This window comes from Epinephelus lanceolatus, chromosome 14, assembly GCF_041903045.1.
Source record: "Epinephelus lanceolatus isolate andai-2023 chromosome 14, ASM4190304v1, whole genome shotgun sequence".
Lineage (NCBI taxonomy): Eukaryota > Metazoa > Chordata > Actinopteri > Perciformes > Serranidae > Epinephelus > Epinephelus lanceolatus.
Genome location: NC_135747.1, coordinates 10,763,956 through 10,791,220, shown reverse-complemented (window position 1 = coordinate 10,791,220; position 27,265 = coordinate 10,763,956). Strand labels below are relative to the sequence as shown.

Genomic DNA, 27,265 nt, shown 5'->3' with positions numbered 1-27,265 from the left:
GTCTCTGCCAACTCTCTGCCAAATCTGCTTATAGATGTAGTAGCCAGAAGTTATGTCAATGTCTCACACTGATTTCTTTGTCCCCTGTGGTTTTAGTTTTTGGTTATTTTCAGCATTGTCCACACAGCCATGTTACAGCCAGCTCTGTCAGCCACTGAGTACTGACATGGAATCAAAATGGGTTTAAGAAATTTCATAATATACTGCCTCAGCTGTAGACGATAAGGAAGAGCACTAGTTATTTACTTTTCCTATTTGATTGTAAACCTTTACATACTTGTGACCCGTCTCATCAGATCTCTTCTCGTGTTTACTGTATTGCCACTTGACAGCACAGTTTCATGTGCTCTCATTAACCCTCTTGGATGCTATTGAAGCCAAACAGCCAGACGTTAGAGTCTGCTGTCATTCCAAACAGTAAACAGGAAGCCTGCTGAGGTGTCAGTTTCATGCTAAGTGACGACACTGAGGCATAGACAAACATGATACCAAAACCTTCTGGGTTTTTTTGTTCCCAAGGTAATGCTTCTTGAAAGGCTGCTGTAGAAAAGTTTAGACATCATGCAAAATGTTATATCACAGAGGTTTGGGTTTGTGCTATCTTACAAAGTGGGCCGTTTTAGCCCATTATTGACTTTTTCAATGTGACATCTGTCAGATGAAGAAGCAAATTTACACTTCCTTTATTCCAGTTCATTCCAGTCTTTATTACCTTCATGTCACTGACAGATAAGAACGTTCTGATTTAGAGGCCGATAACAGGAAGAGCTCTCAGCGGTACAAAGCCAGTGAGAGCTGATTACCACAGGATGGTACCACTTTCCTATCACATCAAGTGCTAGCCCAGCACAGTGAGGAGCATTAGCTTAGCGGAGTGAAACAAACCAAGCATTCTATTTTCCCCAAAGGAGAGAGTTAAGCTACGGCAAGCGCTAACATAGCACTTTCCAACTCACTTCACATATTCGAACCGTGTAACTTTAAGGAAGTCATTAAATAGGGAGGTGGGAGAGGTTTTAATTGACACATTGTTAAAATGTTGATGACATATTAAATCACCATTTTGTCGCTCTGCAGTCCCTGAGCGCCAACAGATGACAGGAGCCATATGTTTATGATGATTTAGGAGGCACACTCTGGGTTTGTGTAGACCTGGAGCTAAATGAGAATCAGTGTAATGGTGTCAGTATAATCACACATGTAGTTCAGGAGGAGTCATCAATACACCACTAATTCTCTGTGTACACAAAAATCCATGTCTCCTCATTGCTAATTAGCTGCAAATTCAATCTGAATTCTAAGTACTTTAAGTAATGATAATCTAATACATTATTGATCTGTGGGGAGATTTTCTTTTTGCTTGCTGGCCTCCAGGGAGGTCAGAGGTGAAGATGAGCTACAGAGAAGCACCCCATGGGGGATTCAAGGTCTCTCTCAAGGACATTTTAGGAAACTGTCACCAGACTGGAACATCAGATGATTCTGCAAAATTCTGTGGAGCAACACGTTTTTAAAAATTGTGCTCTCTGTAGTATCTTAGCATGGGAACTATGGTATAGTTAGTGTCAGGAATTTAATTGCAAGCATTACTTGCGGGTCTCTCACCTGTTCACACCCCACCACCTCCACATCAGTGGTGTAGTCTTTGTGATATGTAATTATATGCCTTATACCCACAAAAGGTGGATTTGTATGTTGGCTCTATGCAGAACCTCTGCCATAGCGTACGAACGCCATTGTGAGCACTAATACTTGTGCAGTGATGTGTCTGTGTTGTCGGGTTTCTGTGAAGTTCCATGAGGTTTGATTAATGCAAAACACATCGAAAATACATTTTAAACATGGCTTAATAGTGACATTATCTTACTCAAGTACACAAACAGGCTTTATTCTAACTTGCAAGATACACAGACAGAACAATTGTCTTTTGCAGAACACATCTTCCCCACAAATACAACATGCTGATGTTAATAGCTCAAGTCTATAGTTTTACACATTGTATAAATTAGCCTTGCAGCTAGCAGACTTTTTCTCTACCAATATGTAGCCACACAGGACTTAAAATGCCATTGTGTGGGGGCTTTACCATCTTTACAATTTATTCTTTCTAATCTGTGAAGTTAAAGTGAATATAAGCATTTTATCCACTGAGGGAAACGGTTTTCGCTTAACAAAAATATAGGTCTACGTTGCTGCGATGTGTAGTTACATTTTTGCAGTGGTGCACGTCAGACTATGCTGTGGCTACAATGTAGGAGTACACAGAGCTTATGCCACGCCCTAGGCACAGCATCGATTTGACACAGAAGTACAAATCCCGCTTTAGAAAGCTCCAGAATTTCCATATACCCATGTATATGCAACAATATAACAACATACTTTTGTGACACAACTTTCATTTCAGTAACTTCTTTATCCAAACAAAGGGTCGAGTGATGTGATAGCAAACTAAACTAATGCTGCAGAACATACAGAGACACTCTTATGTCTTTCCTCGCCCCCACCGCACTGAGCTCAGCACGCAGTGGTAACATTGTTGAGTAGTAGTAAATGTACAGTGTAGGTTTAAGTTTGAATAAACATTGCAGTTCCTCAAGACCCAAGTGAAGAGTCCTGCTTCTTGAATGCTGAATAAAATGAAGCTGGTCCACATTAACCTTGGCCTTGGGGGCAAAACAAGCAGTGGTGCCCCCAGACATTTTTCGTAGAGGTGACCAAATAGAGCTACTGAAAAGCCATAACTGAATTTCAAGAATTCTTCTATGCTGTTGTAGTAGCCTATAGTCATCTAATTGAGAACTCTCAATATTATAGTTAAGGAATCGCATATACTTTGGTGTCTGATCCGTCTAATGTGTATAGACTAATACTGGCACAGTTAACATTTTAAGTTCCACAACAATCCTGCTTTAGTGTGTTGTGTATCTGTATATCGATGTGTTAGGTGATTCGTTGTTCTTCAAACAGGCTGTAGTTTTCCTTTTTCTGAAAAAGACAAATATGCAGCTATAATTGATTGTAAGCAACAAAACATTTACCTTGCCTTCTCAACTTTAAAAATGCCACACAGAGGCCTCCAGTTATTCTTGATTGTTTTTGCAATTGGGGGCCAACATTGTATCAGGGTGATCATGGCTGTGCTACCCCTTGCCGATCACAGTATACACACCACCATAAACGAGACTACACCACTGTCCGCACCCTTCTGCCTCACTACATAAACGGCATGTTAGCATTGGACATAAATAGTAATATGCAGAATCATTCAATATGCACATCCAATATCCTAAAGATGCTGGGCTGGATGGGGCTGTGCAGCTGAAAGCATTCTCTAATGGCAATCAGCAAGGAAACTTCAGCAATTCGAGCAAATTATAGTGCAATATAATGATGGCTTGAATGTCTACCACTTCTAAGATTGTAATTTGGGATCTGTGTTCTAACTAGAAAGCTAATTGGTCAGGAAGATATAAGATTTTTGCAGAATCCCAGGATCCGCCAACCCCTGGGGTCAGCGGATTAAAAACCCATGTTTCCTACTGAGCTGAAAATGTTCCTATCAAGTTCTGCTTTGATGGAGCATAATTTCAAAGGTGCAAAAAAACTTGCTCTACATCTCCCCAGACAGCCACTGTAGCCTTTAAAGCTGCAAATACTGAAGATTTAGATTTGTACATGCCACAGCTCAGCGTCACAAAATGTGAGGAAATAATCTGCCTCTTGTTGCTGTTGGAAATATATCACATTGGTTGTGTTTGCGAGTATATAAGTACTATATGAATTTATGCACCCCGGGGATTTGAAGTTTTTGTACAAAGACAGAAGAAGTATGGTCGTGTATCACAGAAGAATCACTTACAAGGGTTCACAGCTAAGATAGCCCGTTAGAATATGAGTGTCATTTTTACACGGACTCACAAACAGTTTGATACACGAAACTGCCCACTGTGCAGAGTGTCTGTTAAGATCACTGCAGCCATGTGTTCTATTGATGTCCAGCTTACAATCATTAACAATAGAAGGTGGAAAGTGTGCCCATACAAGCAAGAAGCAGTGTGCGTGTATGTGTGTGTGTGTGTGTGTGTGTGTGTGTGTGTGTGTGCAATGCCTCTGATGTTAGCAGCACAGTAAGGTTAATAACAGTTCCCTCAGGTTTCCTCTTTCCTTCTATCTGCTTCTTCCCTCTTCTAATCAATTGCTCCAAAACCTAGAGAAAAACAAAATCACTTCATTCATCCATTGTCTGTGGAGGTAACTTTTTTTTTCTCTCTCTTGGCACTCCTCCTCTGTTCTCTTACTCGCTCTTCAGTGCCTCTCACAAAATAAAATTGTGTGGTATCTCCTCTTTGTGACCCTTCATTTGGCAGACAAGCGGGCAGAAAAGTACGCCTGTGCCTATCTCCCTTGCCATTTTGTTCTATTTTTCTAATGCCAGTCTTTCTCTCCTGAAACCTCTGCCCTTGTACAGATACTAAAGGTTTTTATTGATCTCCCATGGACCCCTTCTGACTTTTGCCTGATCCTCCAAGCTAAGCCTTTTCATGAAACACTGCACATTTAGTGTCCCACGTGTACCAAGGTCACTTAAATTCTGCAGATTTAAAAGGAGGTAAGACAGAGGAGGGCAGTTTTTGTAGAGAGTGTGCATTGAGATTTTTTTCCAACATTAAAGGTGCCCTGTGATTTTTTATTCATTTCTTTTTTGCAAACAAACAAACAATACAAGTTTCTATTTCCCTTGAGTCTCACTCAACAAAATGTAGTGTCTATCATAGCAAACGTGTTGTGTGCATTTCCTTCCTAATTAAACACTTGCCATGATGGTTTTTAAAGTTCACATTGTTTTCATCAGTAAAAAAAAAAAAACTGAAATCGGTAGAGGGAATGTGTATGCATAACCCAGATGTATCCTTTAGTGCAAGCACAACACAATCTTAACAAGGGTCAACCTATATAAACACCACTCAAGAGTGCTAAAAGTAACCTTGGTACCTTTAAATACTTTTTCAATTGATTTTGGTTTTTGTTTACTGAATTAGACATGCAGTAATTCTGGCTTGGTACCCTGAGGTTACACCAGGGTGGCCTTACAGAGCCCTGTAAGAAAAACAGTGTTTCTGTAATGAAAGATCAGTTTTCTACTCTTCCATTCATTATATAACACAAAAAATATTTCACTGGAGAATAGGGCTGGGACACATTTGCTTCATCTCTTAAATTGATTTTGCCTCATTCGTCATGCAGAGTTTAGTCTGATAAAATTTGAAACACACCTGTGAAACGTGTTAAAGGGATTCACCATGAAGACAGTTTTCAGCAGGAACTGACCCCTCTTTCAGCAAGTAGTGATAGTCCATTGTGGCCCTTTTATGACTGCATGCTGAGTAGTTTTATTGTTGTTTACTTGGATTAGTTTGGACCAGTTGTTCCCTTGGCAACAACTCATCCTCCTGGGGTCCATATTAAAATATACTGTATAATACACAAGTTGTGCTGACTGATGATGATGTTGACTTACATTGCATATAAAACAATAATATACAACATTATCACAAGCACAATAAAATGGCATTAAAACCAAGTATATGGCAGAAAAACAAATAGAACAGTAAAACATTAAAATAATAATACATTTCTAGTCATATGCACATGCAGTACATACTGCAGAGAAACATACAAAACACTTATTTTGCCTATGGATGTTATGGGCCCGACTTCAGTTGTTTCTTTAAATATGTTAAATATGTATGGCAGATTATTCTATTAAATTGTTGAGTTTATTTGATATATATTTATATTCCTTGCTTTGGTCAATAAATGAAGTTCTCCTCACCTGCAATTTTTGAAAATTGTAGGTACTTCCAGAAAAACACATTTTTTATTACAGATAATAGGCTTGTTGCTTAGATAACCTGTAAGATGCTACTTGGAGTAAAACATGGGAGCATATTCTTTTAATAGAAACTCCACTTCCCATTTTGCAGCTGTATTAATTATGTGATGGTGCAAGGAGTGAGTGCAAGGACTGGAATAGAGAGCAATGACAGTAAAAGTGCTTGAAAAAGTATCATTTACATCTTGTAGAATGATACCGCTAGCATGCTAGTCCAGCATCTTATGCTTGCAACCCATTTTGTCTCAGTGCACCAAGACATTTACATTTATCAGTTCTGCTCTGACTATGGCTCTACTCCCTGCACAGTGAGCCAACCATCTTGTTGCAGTTAGTGTATCAATTTAAAATCTTTGTGGGCAACTCCTTAGTCTCTCACTGTATCCAATAAAGTAACCCCAAACCAGATGAGCAGAGTCTCTCATCTGACCTCACAGGAGCCAATTATTAATCACAGTCCCCCTTTTTCAGTCCAGTTAGCTACACTGTGATACTCTGCTTTCAGCTCCTGATGCTAGTATCATAGACTGTATAAAATAATGGATATGATAGGATTTCTGGACTCCTGTTTTGAAGCCTCAAGTTTTTGGTGGTCGCCATTTTGGAATTTTGGAGCCAGAAATAACCATATTTGGATGTGAGAGTGGAGCTAACCCTAACCCTTAGCTGCTAGCTTGGTTAGCATGGTGCATTTACAGTCTCTACTTAACTGCGGTTATGCTTACGCTGATTTTTGCCAGGAAAAAAGGCTTAAAAGGATTAAAACTAAATATGCTTACAGGGAAAATGAACATCTGCCTCCTTAGAGGGTCTTTCAGTACAACTAATCATTCATTCGGTCATCCTCAGACCTCCATTGGCGTCTCCAGTCATCCCCAGTGCTTTCTACTCTTACATCTCTCTTTAGGACATCCACGTATATTGAGGTGGAACGTCGTTGTGAATGATGTCCATGCGCTGGCTCCTACAGCACTAGTTTACTGGCAGTGACTGGCCAGTCTCATTCTCCTGAATGCTATTTTCTTGCTCACCCTAGGTAGCTCTCCATATAGGTTCTTGATGGTGATGTTGCACGCCCTGGTTACTGTTCAGTACTGCACGCAGCATTCTGGTGAAGCATCCATTCAGGGACTTGCAGGGTGGGTTTCAGGGTCCAGTATACATTGGTATTGGAGAATGGGCTCTATGGTAAAAAAAAAGAAGCTGAGCTTAGTATGTTTGGAGATGTTGGACCTCCACACACTGACCATGCCGTTCAGAGCCTTTCACGCTAGAGCCTTCCTCACTTTAATGTCCTACTCTGTCGAGTTCATCCATGAGCCAGGGTATTTAAAGTCACTGTCCTTTTTCAGAGCGGTATCTCCTGATGTCTTTAGAGGTGGAGGGTGCAGGAGCATGTTGTTGGTAATGACCTTGGTTTTCTTGGCATTTAACCTAAGACCAACCTTGGCACACTCTATCTCCACTCTAGTCAAAAGCTTGTGTGCTTGCTCTGCTTAGTCTGGGTCTGTTAAGACTACTGCAGTAAGTCGTCTGAGCGTTCTTGGTGTTAAGGTGACGCAAAGTTCCTGCTCTCATCCACCAATGCCCTGCCTGAGTGCATGGTCCAGGACCATGATGAAGAGTAAGGGGGGAGGGGTGTCCTCTTACAACCAAGCCAGACTTTTTTAGGCAACCAAAATGTTACAGTTAACTTTCATGAACTGAACACACACTAAAATACTGAGAGCTATGGATACTCTGTGAAACTGGTAATGCCATGGTTTTATTACCTAACCAATGCTGTCGCTGTGGTAGTGACTTGTTAACGAATGCCATCCACCTGTCACTCAAAGCGGCCATACCTTCAAATATGCATGTAAGAAATGTAAGTTACAGTGAGCTATAGAAAATTTCACCCCCATTACAGTTGCCATTAATGTTGAAATTAGCCATAGAGACCATAACCTTTTTTTTGTACCAGCTTCAAGTGGCCATTAGCAGCTGTATTTTTTGCCACTGGGTGCCATCAGTGTGTAGTGGTGCCTGATGGCATTGGGGAAATGCAGCAGGACAACAACAAAAGTTAAGGGGTGACAAGTCCAAGTAGGGTGGGTGGGTCCAACAATTACTGACTTTCCCCCGGGCGGCTGGTGTTCGCGTCCCATACGATTGTAAAGCCAAACCCTGTTACCCTGGCAAAAAATGTCAATTTACAGTGTTTTACAGATGTAATATGTTTATTGTGAAAGAGACTGTATGCAAACCGTGCATTTCCTGTGACAACATTAGTGTATTTTAAGTGGATAGAATAAGAGGCAGAAGTTGAAACGGCGTCCCAAACCATCAACAACCAATGCACCCAGGGTACCTTTCACGTCATATTTCAATATGCAAAGTCTAAGACCAAGCAGGGATATGTGACAAGGTCGGAGTGAGAATGTGCTGCTTTGTTAGTACTGACATCTAGACACCACATTCCCCAACACCATTTGCATCATAACTTAATCTTGAAGCATAGTCAGAGTGTTAAATACTGACTCATTCATAAAATTGGGCTGTGGCTTTAAGAAATGTACAGTAATGTATCTTTCTGATGAGTTTTAGAGTATTGATTTATCTTAAAGCTACTATGTATGTGATGTATTCAGATGGTAGTCTTTGTGTATAAACAAGATTTACAGTCCTGGTGTAACCTCATGCAGTCTGTGTTAAAGTCAGAACACTGATGTGTTTGGGTTGGACCCTCTGGGTTGAGAAGGAAAGGAGTGGGGGCATCTATTGCTGTCTTTCAAAGTGTATTTTTTAATATTACCACGTCTACTTCCACGTGTACTATACAAGAGACTAAATTATTCAATAAAAAGAAATCTGTCCATCAGAAGGAAAAAATATTTCTACTAAAATTAGAATTTCAAATTTGCCAGTAAAATAATACATTTCTGCTTTCATTTTGGAGGCAGTCCCACCTCAGTAATTCTTATCAGATCTTGACTGGTAGCTTTGAGACTCTCTTTCCCTTGGCACATCTGGCCGTCTGCTGCACTGACCTCAAAGAATCATCACACTGGAGACATGGTTTTATCCCGTCAGAAATGTATTTTATCGACCCAAAGCTTATGTCATTAAAGTATCAGAACAGCTCGCTGGTCAGACTCCATTTATTTTAGTGCGTGCACCTCTTCTTAGAAACCCCTCTCACATGAGTATTCATATGGAGCTGAGCTATTATCCCCCTCTAGTCCTCTGAGGCCCTGCGTCTGGTCTCTGGCCCTGGGCATTTTAGCTGATCGCTTTATGCTGCAGCTCAAGTTACACGGTGCCTGTTCTTCGAAGTGCTCATCAGTATCCCTTTCACAGCCATATTGTTAAACAGTCCAGTGAGCTCAGTGTGTTTGACGAAGCTTTACACAGATTCAGTGTGAGAGCCATGGAGAAGAAGTCGCTGACACACGAACACATTGGCAACTGGAGACATCGTGAGTGTCTTCCCACAGTCCTACAGCAAAAAGGTCCACAGTTGGAGGTGTTATCATCACTGTACTGTTGTAGAATGGAGAAGATGCTTGAAGCCTCAGGGCACCCTGCGCTTTTTTTCTTTCTGAAATCTGACTCCCAGTGTCATTTTTCCGCACCATCTTTAGAGAAATCTCATCCTGCTCAAATGCACCCACAAGTGCACAAAGTGTCTCAGTCTTCACACACATACACTCACAAGCACATACTTGCATTAGCCCAGACACGCACTTACATATGCAGACACACACACTTATTCAGCTAATGTCTGTGGCTGTGTGAGCCTCTGGTTAATAACTGTTTGTTCTCCTCCGCAGATGCGGGCTCAGGATCAGGAGACGACGGTAAGATTACTCATCTCCTCCTCCTCTGTTCTAACTCCACATTCATTGCTTTTTAATACACCTCTCTGTGTTCATGGTCTTCCTCCACTGACACTTTGTCTGCAGCTCAGTAACATATGTTAACTGTAAGCCCAGACAACTTGAGTTTGTTTGAAGGACATTGTCACAATTCATGGCCCTGAACAAACAAACAAACAAATTTGATTTGAATGTATTTAAAATTTGAAATATCATTCAATCATTTAACACATCAGATTATAAATATATTGAACATACAGCACACATTGGAATAATTTAAATGTATGTTTTCTTAACTCATAATGTTCAGTTGCTACTTTTTATTTTACTGCATCTATACATGTTTTTTTAAATTGTTCTTTCTTTTTCATCTTTTTTTTTTTTTTTTTAGTTTAATTACCAACTTCAACAATCCCTGTCGGCTGGTATTGTTCTTACCAAGTTAGTCTGTGTGTGTTTCACCAGGGGGAAATATTCTTGGTAACATTGCAGTGGGAACTACCACAGAGGCAGTTTTGAGTATTTTAACAGGTGTATATATGTTTGTCTGTCTTTCTTTCTGTTTGTCTGTGACAGATTTTGTCAACACAATAGCAACTGTGCATTTATAGGTGTGTACAGTAGTTGAGATCAAAATGAAGTGCGAAGATAGGTGTGAACCGAGCAAGGGGGGTAGGAAGAAGGTTGTGTATTAATGTATCATGGCTGGAGTTCAGTAGAGATCAAAAAATGGTCTCTCAACTCCAATTTATGTCAAATCAGAATTGATTGTTCAACATGAATATTCGACTATATTTTCCATATAGAGTTTAAAAGTTTGAACGGGGTTCAGTAGGACATTCGATGTGACAGTGACATTCATGTCATATAGTAAAAACACTAACTACTCTAACGACAGAACAGCAAAGTGCAACAATAATTTTTCAGATGCTAGATATCAACCAAAAGCCAGAGACTGTATTGTACGAAGCTGCTGTGAGCTGTAAATTCATCACTTCTAAGCAGAAGGCAGATATATCTGCTTGACTGGGCAAAGTCTCAACCCATCCAGGCAGCTGCCTCTGTGTCTGCAGCTGCCTGTACTGAACAGTAGCGTTAAAGAGAGGAGCGCCCCCAAAAATGACTGCTCGACTTGAAGGAATCTGGGTCAACTTAGTGGTCTTTGAATTATGATTAAGATTTTTTTTTGGGCTTTTTGCCTTTAATGTACAGGACAGTGTGAAAGGACAGAGGACAGAGAGAGTGGGGGGATGACATGCAGCAAAGGGTTGCAAGCTGAGTCGAACTTGCGACCGCTGCAGCAAGGCATCACCTCTATACATGGGGCGCTGGTACTATCCACTAAGCTACCGATGCCCCGCAGGCAGCTGTCTTTAACGAAAAAAAAAAACAAACCCTCAGTTAATGACTAGCTAGTGAACATAGTGGACCCCTCATTAGCAAGCTATATCCCTCATATAAACTTAAAAACATGACCCACATATGAATACTAATGTGAAACCATTTCTTCTATATGTGTAAATGGGCAACTATTTGTTAATACATACCAAAACACCTTCATAACATCTTAATATGTCAGTTGCTTTTAAAGCTTGTTTCCACTACCCCCAGATGGCCATTTATGATAAGATGAGATAAGATAAGATAATGGTTAATTGGTCCACTAAGGGGAACTCTGGGATAAATCGAGAAAATAAAAGAAAAAAATAAGAGTTAAATTAGAGCCAGCAAGTCTATGTTACCAATATTACTAGAAAGAACAGACAACACCAGTCTTTATAAATCTAGCTTTCTAATCTGATGCCAGGTGGGGCAACTCTCCAAGCAATAAAAGAGCTTCCTTTGCCTGCTGACATTCTTTGTTTTGCTATATCTATTTCAATACACATTTCATTGCCTAATCATTTTTGTCAAATTCATTTCTATATTTGCAGGGTAATTCAGCAGGAAGCAGGGAGTGTTTACAAAGAAAAAAAAAACATCTCAAAATAGCCTTGATTGCATCATAAAGGAATGTTTTTATGTACACACTGATTCATATTTTAATGGTCTTTGCTCACGACTGCTGCAGTGAATGATAATGTAACTGTGACAGAAAATTATTCGAATAAAAACAAGGGCTTGTGATGGATTTCCTGTCTCAAGCTATTTTTAAGCCTCAGCAAGATCATTTTCAGATCATCCTGAAATTTATGGCCTGGAAGGCAGGAAGTAATTTGAAAAACTGATAGGATGGGTTGAAAAACGGTCAGCAATTACACAGCTTTTGTGTACACAGTTCACTAAAGCATTATTGGCACGGCCTTGTGGGAAGCCTAATCTTGAACTGATTAATTTGAGGGGTTTTTTTTGTTGTACATGGGAGGCTCAAAATACAAATCCACTTACACAGCACATGTGCACTGCCTCTGTAATTGTCCCACTGCAAACATTTGGGGCTGGTTTATAAAAGACTTGCAAAGACTACACGTGTCACGGAAACCTCATCACTTCAGCTTTCTTATTTAGGATTGTGCACATGTTTCATTTTCTCCTCCTTACGCTGCTGAATGAAAGGGAGCCACAGTGGATGTTTTCTCAGAATGGTGTGTGACCAACACTGCGAATAATAAATACTGCAGCTAAAAGAGGATGTGAGTTAGGAGGGGATGATAAGTGTGTGAGAGTTTATTGTAATGATGGAGAAGAGCTTAGGGCTGCGAGTGACTTTTTATGAATAACTTTTGTGTGAGTAACTAATCATGTATAAACCTCCAGCTGAATAATAATGCGTCATTCAAGTAAGACTCTAATTTGTTGCCTAATTGACTAACAAGACTGAGCTCTAACGTCAGCCCAGTCAGTACACAGTCTTTAGTTGAGCTCATGTGTCAGTGCTTGTTTGTACGAATGCATATATTTACTCTAGTCCATCTCTATCTGCCATCCTGTGTTTGCCCATGCCGTTCCTTCATTAACTGTCATGCATGGAGCTTCAGCAAGCATATATGAGAGAGAGATTGGAAAAGAGATTAGTTCCCCCCAAAAAAGATGGCAGACAGACGGATGAACGAGCGGAAATGAAACTGGTGCTAGGTCAACAAGAGACTGAGAGAGAGAGAGAGAGGGAAGGAGAGGGTGGGGGTGGGGGGTGTGGATAAAGAAATGGCCCGAGGAAAGTCACAAAATAGATAACAGAACTGAGGAAACAGAAGGCGAGTGATACAGAGATGGAGGGAGAGAAGGAGGGCAGGCAGCGATAAGAAACATGAGGAAGGAGAAACAAAATGAAATGTGCATTTTCATATGTCTTCCGAACACAGTATTCACAACATTTGCTGTGTTTTACATTCAGCTTTGGTTTTTGACAAGGATCCCTGTGACGCAGCAGCGCAAGAAGCATAAGCTAAACTTGCACTGTTTATTCACATGTGGGTTGTAAAAACTGACACGAGCATTTGTCTCTTTTCTTTTTATTCTGTCAAGCAATGCCATTTAAGTCTAACTCCGCGCTGTGTTGTGTATTGGACAAAGATCACACATCCCAGGAGTGTTTTTCAGCAACAAGGCGCCATCATAACATCCCTGCAATTGTAGGGAAACAAAAGCATTCAGAGGATCTTTCGTATATAAATACTGTGTGCCTTTCCAGGGAAAAGTCTAGAATGAAAAGTGAGAAACAAAAAGATGACTAACATTGTCAGGAAATAAATTAAAAACCAAACTATTGATGATTGGTTTTATTCCATATATTAAAACACATGACACAAATGTGCGTATATTACTAAAATTCATCAGGAAATTGCAATATAGTCACATGACTTATGTCCGTTGCAGTCTAGAAGTCTAAGCAAGAAAGCAGGCAGGAAAAGGAAATGACATGTATATGCTAATAATCAGAATCAGAATCAGAATACATAACTGATCCCCGTGGGGAAATTGTGACACTATCCCATTTTAACATGAACACACCTAATGAAAAAAAATACTATACATACATAAAAAATATATAGTAAAAAAAAAAAACACTCAAATTCAGAAACAAAACTTAGACATGTCCTAGAAAGGATGTTTCACTATACTTAAAGCAGCTGTGCGGAACTTTACGTTTTCGTTGATTATAGCGCCCCCTTTGGTCGAAGTGGTATGACATCCACAGCCTGGTGTCGTAAAATTCCGACTGCAGCCGGCATTTGGCTTCATTCGTAAAATCTCAACTGCAACCGGCAATTACTGCATGCATCCGTTTTGGAGAGCAAAAGGAAAATCATAAATGTTCTGGTGTAGCTCTGAATTTCTTATAAACTGAGGACAACTGCCTGCTGTATATTTGTGTTCATGGTCACAGTCACAGATAATTTTGTGGCATTTGTTGTAATGTTATTAGACAAAAGCGGTTCACATCAACTGACGTTACATTTAGCTTGCTTATAACTTCCATGTCGTCATATATTGAAGTGAAACAACATCTAACAAGTTGCGGTATATTCTCTAAATAAAAACAAAAATTACATATCTGTCGATTAGGAAAAGGGCCAACTCGGGATCAGTTTTAAAACCTTTCAAATCTCTCAGCTGTCTCCACTTGGTGGCCCGACCGAGGTTTACACGCATTTGGGCTCAAGCCCTATCACTGTCCTGTTTAGCCTGCTTCTGTTTGTTTTCTTTTAGATGGTGCTCCATTGTTATCCGCCATGGCATCAAAAGTACATCTCAGATACCTATAGATACATCTGGTAAAAATGTTATGTGTTCAGCAATGCCCGTTGCGTACTGCTTACTCAAAGAACACTCTCTGTAAACATGGCTCCTTCTTCTTCTGTGGTTTAATGGCTGCGGGCCGCTGCAGGCATGCAGAATCACTTGCGCCTCCGGGTGCCGTATTCTGGTTTGCATATAGAGAAAGGCTTTTTTGTCGCTGTTGGATTCAAATTAATATGCGGATCTTGTGGGGGTGGGGGGTGGGGGGGTGATACGAACTAGGGGCAGTTTTATAAATGGTAAAAAGTTCCGCACAGCTGCTTTAATTACTCAACATCCACTTTTTCATCAGTCTTTCAAAACTATTCAGAGGGTGTGGAGATTTAATTTATTTAGCAGTTGCAGGGCTCTAATGTTAAACACCTGGTCTCCTTCTGTAAGGAGGGGGGCAGTTAGGAGGTTGCTACCTGTGGAGAGCAGGCAGCAGCAAGGCTCATAGGGTGTGAGTAAATCTATAATGTATGGAGGTGCAAGGCCATGTCAAGCTTTAAAAGTAATTAGTAAAAGTTTAAAACCAATTCTATGCCTAACAGGTGGGCAGTGTAGTGTTACAAAGACGGGACTGATGTGGTTCTTGGAATGAGATATAGGACACCACTCATTTTTACATTTATCTTTTGTTCTAGGTATACAGCTTATCCAGGTGTATTACGATCCTGAAAATTATTACAACAGAACATAGACATGCATAAACATTTACTTGCATTTGACTGTTTGCATACTTGATTAAACGGTGTTAATGTGCTCTAACACAAGCTGAAAACTTTGTTCACAATAGCACATCCACCTGTGTGCTATTTGCCCACTGTGTGGGTGCCGGTCCTTGATGCTTTCAGAGTTTAGACTAACATTAGCAGCTCTGTGCTGCTCTTTATTCGATTTTGGGAAGTTCACACTCCAGCAGCCCCAGCAATGTTACCAGAGATAGTGTTGCATTTGCCAAACACTTCAGTTAGTCCTCATCCTGAAAGCCTTTGCTGTCGTAATACTAAAGTTGAAACACAGCATGTGAAATTACAACCAAATATCCAGCCTCTGTTAAAAAAGAGGTGTTGCTTTAGCTTTATGGTCAGTTTCAGCGTCTCCCATGCATAAATGCTGTTTGTGTTATAGACTTACAAAATTCTCCATTCTAGCAGCAATGTTTCTTAAGTCCACTCTGTCAATGCAAGTGACAGGTCAGTCCTGCCACAAACTTTTCACAAACGTTCTCCTAATGAGCAGACTTATGCAGGAAAGCATAAGTCTGGCCTAGCATTTGTTTAAAGTGACTTAATGTGACAGATATGGGAAAAAATTAGCATAAACAGATTGTTGAAAAGTAAACGTTTCCTAGTGAATAGTCCAGAACAAAAAGCGGGAGTAAAGCTGGATGTAGATGCATTTCCGTATGTCGTAAAGTGCAAAATTCTATATTAGAACGTATTTGCTCCCATAGAAATATATGAGGCTACAATATCATAAAAAGGGAGAGGAGCAGAAATGGACAGTGAAACATCAGGCAGGGAAAGGGTGAAGAGTTTAGTGTCATTATTCACATTAAAATAAGCCATTTTTTTCTCTGAATATCCCCATGAAAGCTCATTATGAATGCTCACCTTTCGAGACCTCTGGGTGTTTTAAAGTAGAAGCTGGAGAACTGTCTGTATTCTCAAACTGTCAGATAAATTTGACGAATCGATCATTCAGGAGGAAAAGAGACAATTAAGAAAAAATAGCTCGGGGGCAGAGAGGGTATTTGTGCAGTAGAGGAGGGAGAGGCGAAAGAAGAGGGCAAGGACAGGAGGAGGAGAAACACAAACACACCCTATAAAGATAGAATCATAGCAGAGGTCAAAATAGATGGAGAGATACACTAGAAGAGACAGAGGGGAAGGAGGAGGGGAGGTGGAGAAAGAGGAGAGCTGCTGGTGTTTTATGAGCAGGGGAGAAGGTTAAAGAAAGTGGTTGTAAAAGGAGGGTCGGACTCCTATAGAGGAAACCAGCAGTGGAGAGCCATCCTGGTAAAAATCAAATGTATTTTAATGGCCAATGATAAATCTACACACATAAAGCTCCGGTCAGCTGGGTCGTTGCCAGTTTCATTGACTGTATATGTGTGAATGTGTGTGTGGAGTGTGCAGACTAGCTCCGATGCATGTGTGCTTAGTGTCTTCTCTTGTGTGTCTTTTAGATTTCTTTATCTAATAAGTAAGACCACAAGTCAACTGTGCAGGGAGAGGCCCTCAGGACATGAGTCTGGTCACATGGCCCCTTTAGTCAGAATCAGACATTTGTCCAAATCAAATTGTACAGTGGAGAAATTGAATTGCACTCCCATGATCATGGAGGGACAAAGGACAACAAAGACTTAAACCTCAGAGATTTCTGTGGGTCTCAACAGGTTCTTTACAAGTGAATTTTTAAGCGAGGCAAACCGTGCGGGCAGCTCTGTGGAGCTGTAATGCTCACCTTCAATCTGTAAGAGACACCAGCTGTGCTCCAAAATGTGTTGGATTTTTGATAAAACGTGTAAGACATGAGCTGCAGAGTATGTTATAAAGAAAAGTCTTTATTTTTAACCATGTCAGTAGCATGGCTTCATAGATGGCAATGTCAACCTGTCCAGCACTTTGGTCCGGACTGAACGACTCGACAGCTACTGGATGGATAGCCCTGAAATTTTGTACAGGTGGGAGCTGTCGTCAAATGTGTCAGACAATGGAGTTGAGGAAGAGAGGCTCTCCCTGCCTTATACCAAATATAAAGAAACACAACTCCCCATTTAGTGAAATTGAGAAGTCCCACCCCTTTGGCTCTCTGCTCCACTAACAGTTGAGCACAGAGGGACTCGCCCCTTTCCTGTTATACTTGGAGACATATAAGCCCGGAAAACAAAACCAAATTTTAAGGATGGTAAAAAATGTTGTTGGGGGATTGTCACAGTCTTGACAGACACATTACATTGTATATAGTCTCATCTTAAGCTAGCTCAAATCGCGTACTTCTGTACTTACACTTGATATTTTGAGTGCATAAGTGCGTTCACACTGAGAAGTATGGAAAAATGCAGTGCACTATGAGAACCCGGATGGTGCACTCAAAACGGTCAAAAAGTTGAGTGTGGAACTATGGACACTTCTCGCCTTCAATGGTCGCCATCTTGGCTACATTGCGAAGGGGGAGGGACCACTTTTCAAACTGTAAATAGCGGCCGAGGACTGTGTGACTGTGAACGTCGTGTTTTTTGCACTAAGCACCACTATACTGTTGTCGGGTATAAGCCAGCAGTATGTTTATTTGTGTTAATTTAGAAGTCTGTAATGATTTGGTACCGCGAATGATAATGCTGGTTTGCTAACTAGCTAATTTGCAGTCGTCATACCCGGTGAGTGCACAACGGCAGTGTTTGGTTTGAGACAACACTACCCTGTCGAAATTTGTGCACTACGCCAGTGAGTACATAGTGCACACAGTATACTACATAGAAGTATACTAACGGAAGTATGTGATTTGAGACACAGCATAGCTAAATAGCTAGCCTTCACCCTCTGTCTCCATTACGCAGAGAATGCCACACTTCTCCCTTTTTCATTAAGACCAGAATGACTTGGCCTCAGTTTGCGTTGTTTTGCCTTGTTTATAAAAGTTAACATTGTGAATACATCATCACATATAAGTTCTCGATAAGTGAGTTGAAGTCCAAACCTGGCTCGTCTGAGATCATCACATGAAATACTGAGCCCCGGCCCGACCAAGCCCGAACCCTCCAAAAAGCACTAGTGGGCTTCTACGCCCGGGACACACCAGCTGTGTGGTGGTGCAAGCCATGCATGTCTCCAGCAGAAAAAATAGACCAGCTCCGTGGCTCACCGACTCCCTACGCTGTATACCCCATGAGAGAAGCTCCCTGCTCCAGCCGAGAGGCAGGACAGAGAGCCTGGCACGGAGCCTGGCTGCTCCCTCTCCTCTCACCCTGCAGGCCCTGAGACAAGAAGGAGCTACTCACAGAATGCTCACTTATTAATATTATTTATTTTTTTAATAACGTTTTGTTTTGTTTTTTTCTCATCCACAGCCAGAGTCCTACCCAACATAAGCAATCAGCACATATTTTCAGCCCGAAACTGGTCTGACCTGTTAGTCTTTTCCGGACCCGTAAGACTGGGGTTGAAATTTAGAATCCTACCTTACATTATGTTTTGTAGTTTCTGTCGTCTTATAGGGGTACCCAGCTAAACAGAGTCAGCATTGTGATGTTTCTGTTTCAAGCTTGTCCAATCTAGCAACAGTAACTAGAGGGGGGTGGGACTAAAAATCTGTCACTTGTTTACAGAAAGTGTGTCTTCTAACCCTTTTTCTGTGGCTGATGAGAGGTGTGTGGTTGGAAAGACCTCAAAGGTTTTTATTGCTCCCACTGGAGTTGCCGACAGCGAGGACTGGGTAGAAGATGCATGTTTGTCTCTGATAAGTTAACACACAGAGATGTTATCAGTGATGACATTATACAAATGTCAACCACATGGTGGGAAGAGAAGTCAGGGTGACCATCAAGTGATTATGATCCATCCTCTGGGAACCATGAATGTCTGTACAAAATTTAATATTATTTTTATTCTGGACCACACATGCGGACTGACTGCCTGTCACTAGAGCCGGTGCAGCTAGCATGACTTAAAATCAGTGGTTTACCACGAAATAAAGATATTCTGATACTGTTAAAATGTTATTTTGCCAACCAGTAACTTTAATTATTCACTATCTTTTTAAAAGACTGAAAAGTACTTGAGAGCTGTGCGCTCTGTGGCTTTTTCAATTCAATATTAAATAAGTACTTTTTGAAAAATCCTCTAGTAGACCCAAATTAGTCACAAAAAGAACCAAGTAGAGTGCTGGTTAGGAGCCAGCAGGACACTCCTGCCTCAAGCCCCAAAGTCAAAGATTTAAACTCTGTCATGCTCTGTGGGCTTCCGGCATTAAAGTGGCCTAATTCCACTGCAGTTTCGAAGGGTAACTCTTATCTAAATTAAGTGCTTTGTCAAGGTCAAAACGGTGTCCCGTAACTTATCAGAGCCATTTTTCTGTTTGAATGGTAAGAAAACGACTCCATTATGAGTCCTTAGCGGCAGCGAGAGAGCATCAGTCTCAATACTAATATTTATGAGGCATTCTTTTTAAGACGCTCACAGTCTTTTCAGCTACCTGAGTTCCTCTGTGTGTCTCTTTTAATTATTTGCTGAGCTTTGTTCAGGCTGGGACTTTTTAAGCACAGGTCCTTCAATACTATCTCTGAAGTCCTAAGACTATTAAAATCACTACCCTGACATTGTTGATGACACAACAGTATCTCTAGATGGATAATAGCACTAGATTTGCGTTTGTATATTCATTCATTCACTTTTTATTTTGTTTTACTTTTCTGAGTGTTGACTAATGGAAAGATAAACACTGTACTTGGCTTAATTGAAATACAATGGCCTGATTGGGGTAATTAATCTAATGATCAAACCCACAACACTATGGATTTGCAAGCACTTCATTAATTTGAATTAAGGGCGAGGCTCCACTATGGTGCAATTATGAATTCAATTTCAATTGATCTCCCTTGCTCGGTATGCAGCAATGCACAAAAATGATTATATGAGGTAGCACTTCACACTATTATTTCCAAATAGTGTGGAGCAACATAATCAGTCAGAAACTGTAGTATTAGGCCTAATATTAGCTAACATTAAGAATAATGAAGAATAATCTCTGCTCTTACTGTCTCAGTGTTTGGTGTGTGGGGAATAGATACTGAAGTACATGAGCGTAAGATGAGCTCATTTGCCTGGTCTGACTCTGGAAATAATTGGAGGTTAGAACAGACTACAGCGCGATAGTGAGTAACTGAGGTAAAATAGCTGGCTGACCTGTGGTTCCCCTGGTGATTGTTCCACTGTCCATTCCTGCTTGAGCAGCCCCCACAATGACCAGCTTCTGCCCCAGTCACACTGCTATTGCTATGGTAACCAAGTTAGAGGTTTAGGGAAGTGAGTAATCTAATCTTCCCACTTTGTGGCATAGCGATAAGGCTCACCACCGCCAGCCCACCCGTGTGTGTTTGTGTGTGTGTGTGTGTGTCTTTGTGCATGTCCTATTTGGTCATTCTATGCTGCATGTCTTTCTCTCTCTCTCTCTCTCTCACACACACACTCACACACACACACACACACACACACACTGAACCTATCTAGCCAATATGTTCCACCCTAATAGGCAGGTGAAAGCCGAAGGGCAGATAGGCTTCCAGCCCTGTTGAAAAGTCAGAACCTTACTGAAGTTGACATTCTGCACCAATAGCCTCAACATTAAAGGAAAGCTCCACTGCTTTTATTGCACTGGTTAGGTGGACCTTGAGTGTAAACTGAAAAGTTTGACTTGTTTCAACAATTTCTTATTTCCTCTCCCAAACATTATGAAACTACCCAGTGACATACACAGCAAGCAGGCACATTAACCTAAGCTAATTATCTGTTTGTACAGTCATCCATTTAGAGCTAAACAGACATTAATAGTGGTTATAAGTGTTATAGATTTAGATTAGAAGACTCCTCCTACACCAACTAGAATGTTCAGAATATTGTTATCATCTTAGTCAGCGTTGTTTTTAAACAACATTGTGGTTAACGCGTGGTTATGTTTAGACACAAAAGCTACTTGGTTTAGAGAAGTTTGTGTTTTGGCTTAAAACACCCATGTCTGCTGGCACAAAAGCCACTGGGAATGCAGCTACAGGTTGCTAAAAAAAAAAAAAAAAAGCCACGTTTAGGGCAGAAACGCAGCTGGCAACAAAGCAGTGTGTGGCTAAATTAACAACCAGTGTTGTTATTTGTTGGTCTCAAACAGTGGTCTGCAGTCGTCTACAGCTTTGTAGGCTTCCCACCTAGGTGTCACGCTATCCACCATCCTCTAACTCAGCTCCTATACAGTCACAGCATAACAACAAACATGGCGGCTTAATAGCTTATAACTGCACTCTTAACATGCTAGTCGGTGTAGCAGGAGCCTTCTAACCTGTATCTATAATGCTGCTTAACCACTACTATTTAATCGACATATCCTCTCTCCAACCTCGCCACATATCCACGTTTGGTCATGGACTTTCCATGTCCAGATACGACAAGGTGCAAGGTACACTGGTTGCATTGGCTGTTGATGTTCTGGGACGCTGTGTCACGTTCTGCTTGTCACGATCACTTTCTTCTTTCAAAAATAAGCTTCCTTTTTCACAGGAAATGTACCATTTGCATACAGTCTCTGTATAACACCGCAAATTGACATTTTTTTCCTTCAACAACAATCGCACAAGGTTAAGTCTAGCCAGCACACACGCACATGGTTGGGTTTAGAAAAAAAGAACAGGGTTTGGCTCACAGGAAGCAAACACTAGCCTCCCAGGTGAAAGTTGGTGGTTGTTGGACCCACCCTCCCACCTACTTTACTCAGACTTTCGCCGCCTGAACTTTTGTTCTTTCCCCGCCCCTTTCCCCCCCTGACGGCACAAGGCACTGTTAAATTAGAACGCTGACCGGCAGTGATGGTAAGTTTATTATCAACTGTCCATCAACAGACTGTCAGGTCATACCTTTGCTGACCAAGCCTAAGAGAACAACTTTATCCAGTGCAGAATTACAAAATTGTAAATGCTTATTTATTAGTTTTCAGGACTACAAACTTTAATCAGGGAAGAGCTTCAAACATTAGATAAATGAAAAGCAAAGTAAGACTGAAATGAGAACATAAAATAGATATTTATGTAGATAATTTGAGAAATGCTAATATAGGACTGTGTTGTCTTCCTTTTGCAGTTACACTGATGACGCAGAATGTATAAATAGGCTAACACTGGCTTCACATCTGTCTGTGGTGTGATGATGCATAATTGGCTGTGGTTAGAAAATGGCCAACATGGGTCACTGTAATAAAGGCTGTGGGTTAACAAGATGTTTTACAACAGAGTTTTGCATCTATATTTTTTAAATTGTCCTTTCCGCCTTCAAATCCAGCAGCTTTGTGCATGAAACACATAACCAGTAAGCTACAGCATGTCATTCCTATGATAACATTTTCATTGATACATAATTCTCTTTTGATACCATCGGCCAAACAGCAACATTATACACTCAGTTTCTGTTCAGGCTTGAAGGTGATGATTGTGAAATAAAGGTAAAGGGCTTAGGACCTTCTTCTAGTAAACATGTTGTATGCACAAAGAACCCCATTCCTCACAGAGTGCAGCACATGAAATGGAAGGCCGTATGTGGTTCATTGTAATGTAGACCAAGATAGTCCCTACGTTAAAACAGATCTATCTCACGGTCTCAGAGAGCATACGTTCAGGCAGTGCACATGAGAGAGGCTTGGCAGATAAGCCCTTATTTTGGCACGGGGATAACGTCGTGATATAGACAGAGAGGGATGGGATCTGCAAATGAGATAGAAGCAAAGTCGTTAGATCCCTTCATCCACACACGTTCACTCTCTCACTTGCTCACTCTCCTTACTCCATCGCTCACCTCTGCTGCTTTTGCTTTTCCTTCGTCTCTCCGCGGGAACGTATCCAATCATACCACTCTGAAATTATTATTAAAATTTCCATTGCCTGTGTGTGTGTGCTCAGCAGGGGCTCAGAATGAGATGAGTTGGGGTGGTGGTATTGAGGTTCAGACAGTATCTGGTGTGAGAAGAGAACGTAAGCGGCGAGTGGCAGCCGCCGTGTGTCACAGCTATCAGCGGAGGTGGGTGAAAAGTGGGACGGAGGCTGATGAGAATAGCAGGGTCACCTTTGGGCCAGCCCTCGCTCTTCACCGGCATCAGGGATTTTATTGTCATATATTTTTTGTCATCCTGAAAATAATGGAACAGGGCTGAGACGGAGAGTGGCGCGGGAGGGGAGCAAGATTGCGCCAAATCAGGGGCCACGGAAATGGAGGGATGGACAGAAAGGGAGAAAAGGACAGATATTGGGATAGAGAGCTGGGAGGATTGGGCTCTTTTCTGTAATGGCAGGATTTGACTGGGATTAGGAGAGGAAACATGGGAATCAGGTGGGCACTTCAAGAAAGAATTCAAGCTGTGTTGTGTGTAAATTTGTGTGTGTGTGTGTGTGTGTGTGTGTAAGGGGGCATATTCGCAGATGGACTTTAAACTGTTATGAACTGCCCCTTCCAGGTTCAGTGTAACTGACAGTCAGCAGATGTAAATCTTCATATTTAAGTTGAGAAAAGTAGATTGTAAAAGTGCACATATAGCAGCAGTTTCTCATAATGTCAAAACATACAGTGGATAATAAAACAAATGACAGATTGTATCTTCACTTTCCGGGGAAACCTGGCATACTATATATCAGCTCGCTGATATTCAGTTATATTGTGCTGTAACCATCTGCTGTACACACAGTCTTACAGTGTTAGTGTCATGGCTGTAAAGACTGTACTCAGGGAAACAGATAGGATGTCCCAGATAAATGAAGGCTCATAATCCTTCATACTGCAGCAGTGGAGACATCGCCCGCCCTTTTGGCCCTTCTCTGGGGATTTCATTTCTTATGTAAGCCTGATAAAAACACTTGTAATGGAACATTAATGCTTATCTCAGCCCACTTTCTCTTTTTTCTGGGTTTAAAAGTACATCTATTAATACCGCTATAACTAGGTGTATAAAAAAATATCAATACACTGAAGTATCACAATATCAGCCCAGCTGGCAGAAGAAAATGTTGCACATTTTTGCAAACCATGAGTACATTAGTATGTTTATATCAACACTTCTAAAGTGATGTTATATATTAGCTGACTTTGTCATCTGAAGGTGGCGAGACACCTAGGCGGGATGCCAAGGTGTCACCTAGGTGAGAAACCTAGGTGACAACTAGGTGAGATGCCTGCCAAGCTGCAGATCACTGTTAGAGAGCAACAAAGAAAACCAGTTTGAGATGTAGCAAGTGAGTGCTGTGTTTCCAGCAGCTTCTTAGGCACCAAATGAGGGTGTTGTGTTACAACTCGTTACTGTGGATATTTTGCCACGAAAAGCAGCTGTTTTTCACAGTGCAGCTTTTCCTGCTGCCAATGTGGCATGAATAGCAGTTGTTTTTTCGCCAGGACAAAGCTGCTTTTAATGCCAGGATTTGCCCCCCCAAAAACAGGGGTAATTTGAAGCCAACATTTTTCAAGATTCAAGATTTAAGAGGCTTTATTTTCAGTTCTACAGTTATGTAACAGACATACAGAGAATCGAAACAACAACACGAAACACTCTGAACTGACCCACGGGGCAGACAGTGCAAAAGTGCAAGAGTGCTCAAACCTAACCAGATGTTACATTGTTGAAAGATAAAGTTTCAGCATACCTGCAACATATATATGGTTTGCAAAAAACGTACAATGCCAACATTTTTCTGGTGATTGGATTGGCAATATTATGATTTGTCAGATTGTATCACTTTCCAAAAACATCGATTGGATTTTAATGCATAGTTAACATGCAAAGATTCATGGCAGTGGTTCACTTTGTGTTATGTTTAACCTGCGACCACAAGGCTCTTCGGTGTTGTCATCTATCTTCAGCCATTTGACACCTTCATTCCAACGTAACAACATGTCACTAGCGTAAGCACAAAGAACACAGGCATATGAAACAGGCAGGATGCACCACAGGCATTGTTTTTCTAAAAATGTATTTTAAAAATTGCAATGTATCCCCTTGATTACAGTATCCCAATATATTGAAATGTATCCATAACGATTCCTGCTGTTATTTGTAACATAACCAATTTATTCACAACATCATAGGTCTTCAGTCACCATGGTGATATTCCTATGAGGCCACCTCACCCCCACCCCCACCATCTCCTTTTCAAAATATTTGATTCCTAACTCAATTGATGTTCTTTTTTTTAGAGTTTCTCCTTCCCCAGATCATTTTGCATTTAAGTTACACTTTGGTCAAGTCCCAGATTTCTGTAATCACGCCAGCTGTCATTTCCTTCTTCAGCAGCTAGCTAGCGCAGCTCATTAGAGGCTGTGTGTGGTTGGATGATGCTAGCAAAGCAATCTGAGTTACGGACTTAGAGAGATGTTGGCCTCAATTCCAGGTATGATGAAAGGAAAAATGTGGGAGAGAGAAAAGAAAGGGAGAGAGAGAGAGATGGAGAGAGAGGTTTCTCTTGTGGGTCATTTTACTAGGGAGAACATTTTCTCATTTGCTTGAAGATAATTGCAGCAGTTATTATTCTGCTGATGCTCAGTTGAGCAGTAATCCAGAACAGGTCATTTTATATGAGACTTATATTCACAGCTGAGGTGTAATATCTGCTGGACACCCTGTAGATATTTGTTTCTTTTTTTTCCTTTTCATATTGTTTACAGAAGCCGTGATAGTTGAGCAGATGATTAGCTACAATACAAGTGTTTCAACGGTGGGCTCTATTAATGGTGGCCTTTATTTTACAGTTGACATTAGAAATCACAACATGGCTTAGAGATATACAATTTATCCAGAACACTGTCATTCAGTGCTGTAGCCAAGACCATCTAAACTGAGACCAAGTCATGACCAAGGTCAGAGTGTATTGAGATTAAGACAAGAGCAAGAACTTGGGGGGCTAAGACCAAGTCGTGATCAAGACCAGACCAGTGCGAGTTCCACACTGCATGACACACCTAGGATAAAATGTGGAACATGCAAACCACAGGCACTCCTAAAATCGATCTGAGAGATAACATTAACATAAATCATCCACAGAAAACAAATGAAGATTCCTCTTCCTCTACCTCTTTGATAGCTTTACTATAGTATGTGTGTATGTGTAACTGTACCATTAGTGTACCAGCACCTTTGAGGGACTTATCACTGTTTTTCTGGTGTGGCTTTTTAGCCCTTAAACGTGGGTGTTTTTAGTTACCCATCTGTGTTTTTCCAGCTGGGATATTACCACAAAATAGGGTTACTTTTTACTAGTACGTTGTTGTTTTTCCAATGGAGATTGGGCCCTAGACAATTAGGTAATATAAGCCAAAGCTTGATCTTTTCGTAACCATAACCAAGTTTTTTTTGTGCCTAAACCTAACCACTTGTTAACCACAAGAAATATTAAGCTTCAACATATTTGCTATATAATAATGTGCAAATGTCTGGGTGTGCAGAAATGTACAATGCCAACATTTTTGCTGGTGATTGGGTTAAAAGTCTGGATAAAATAATCTTTAATAATAACAAAATAAAAAATAATAAATAATAATTTTCATTTTTTCCTTTGTTCCCTATGAGAAAACAAATACAACAACCACTAAGCGGCTGAAAGGAACTCAACCATACTTATTCAACACTCCATTTTTGAACTGGCAATTTAGTAGCTGTTATGGTATTAACCATTCTTGAATTAAATTCTTCTTTGTCCGAGGCCAAGATTAGGCTAGTAAAAATGTGGTCAAATCAGAGATCAGTTTGAAACTTTAAAGAAGTGGTCTTCAGACCAAGACCAATCTTGAGTACTACAACACTACTGTCACTTTTAAATTTAAAAAAAAAAAATGTTGATTTTATCATCAATGCAATATTTGATTAACCTGGAAATCCAGATGCTCCGCCCCTAGCAAATTCTAATTTGCACTGCACGTGGATCTGGCCCATGATGAGCAGAGCCCGGTGAATTGCCTATCAGACCAATCAGATCAGTTTATCTGATAGAGGCGGGCTCTGGGCGGCCATAACAAGATGAGGACAACGCTGCGCCGTAGGAGTCGAAAAGTAAACA

The 27,265-nt window shown here is 40.8% G+C and overlaps 1 protein-coding gene across 2 annotated transcripts in view; it reads left to right on the top strand.

Moving 5' to 3' along the window:
• Nucleotides 1-27,265, top strand: part of tmeff2a (transmembrane protein with EGF-like and two follistatin-like domains 2a) — a 153,744-nt gene that overhangs the window by 72,184 nt on the left and 54,295 nt on the right. For both annotated transcript variants that reach the window (XM_033618211.2, XM_033618210.2), the window contains exon 4: nt 9,706-9,732. In XM_033618211.2, the coding sequence (XP_033474102.1) occupies nt 9,706-9,732 (27 nt within the window). The remainder of the gene's footprint in view (nt 1-9,705; nt 9,733-27,265) is intronic.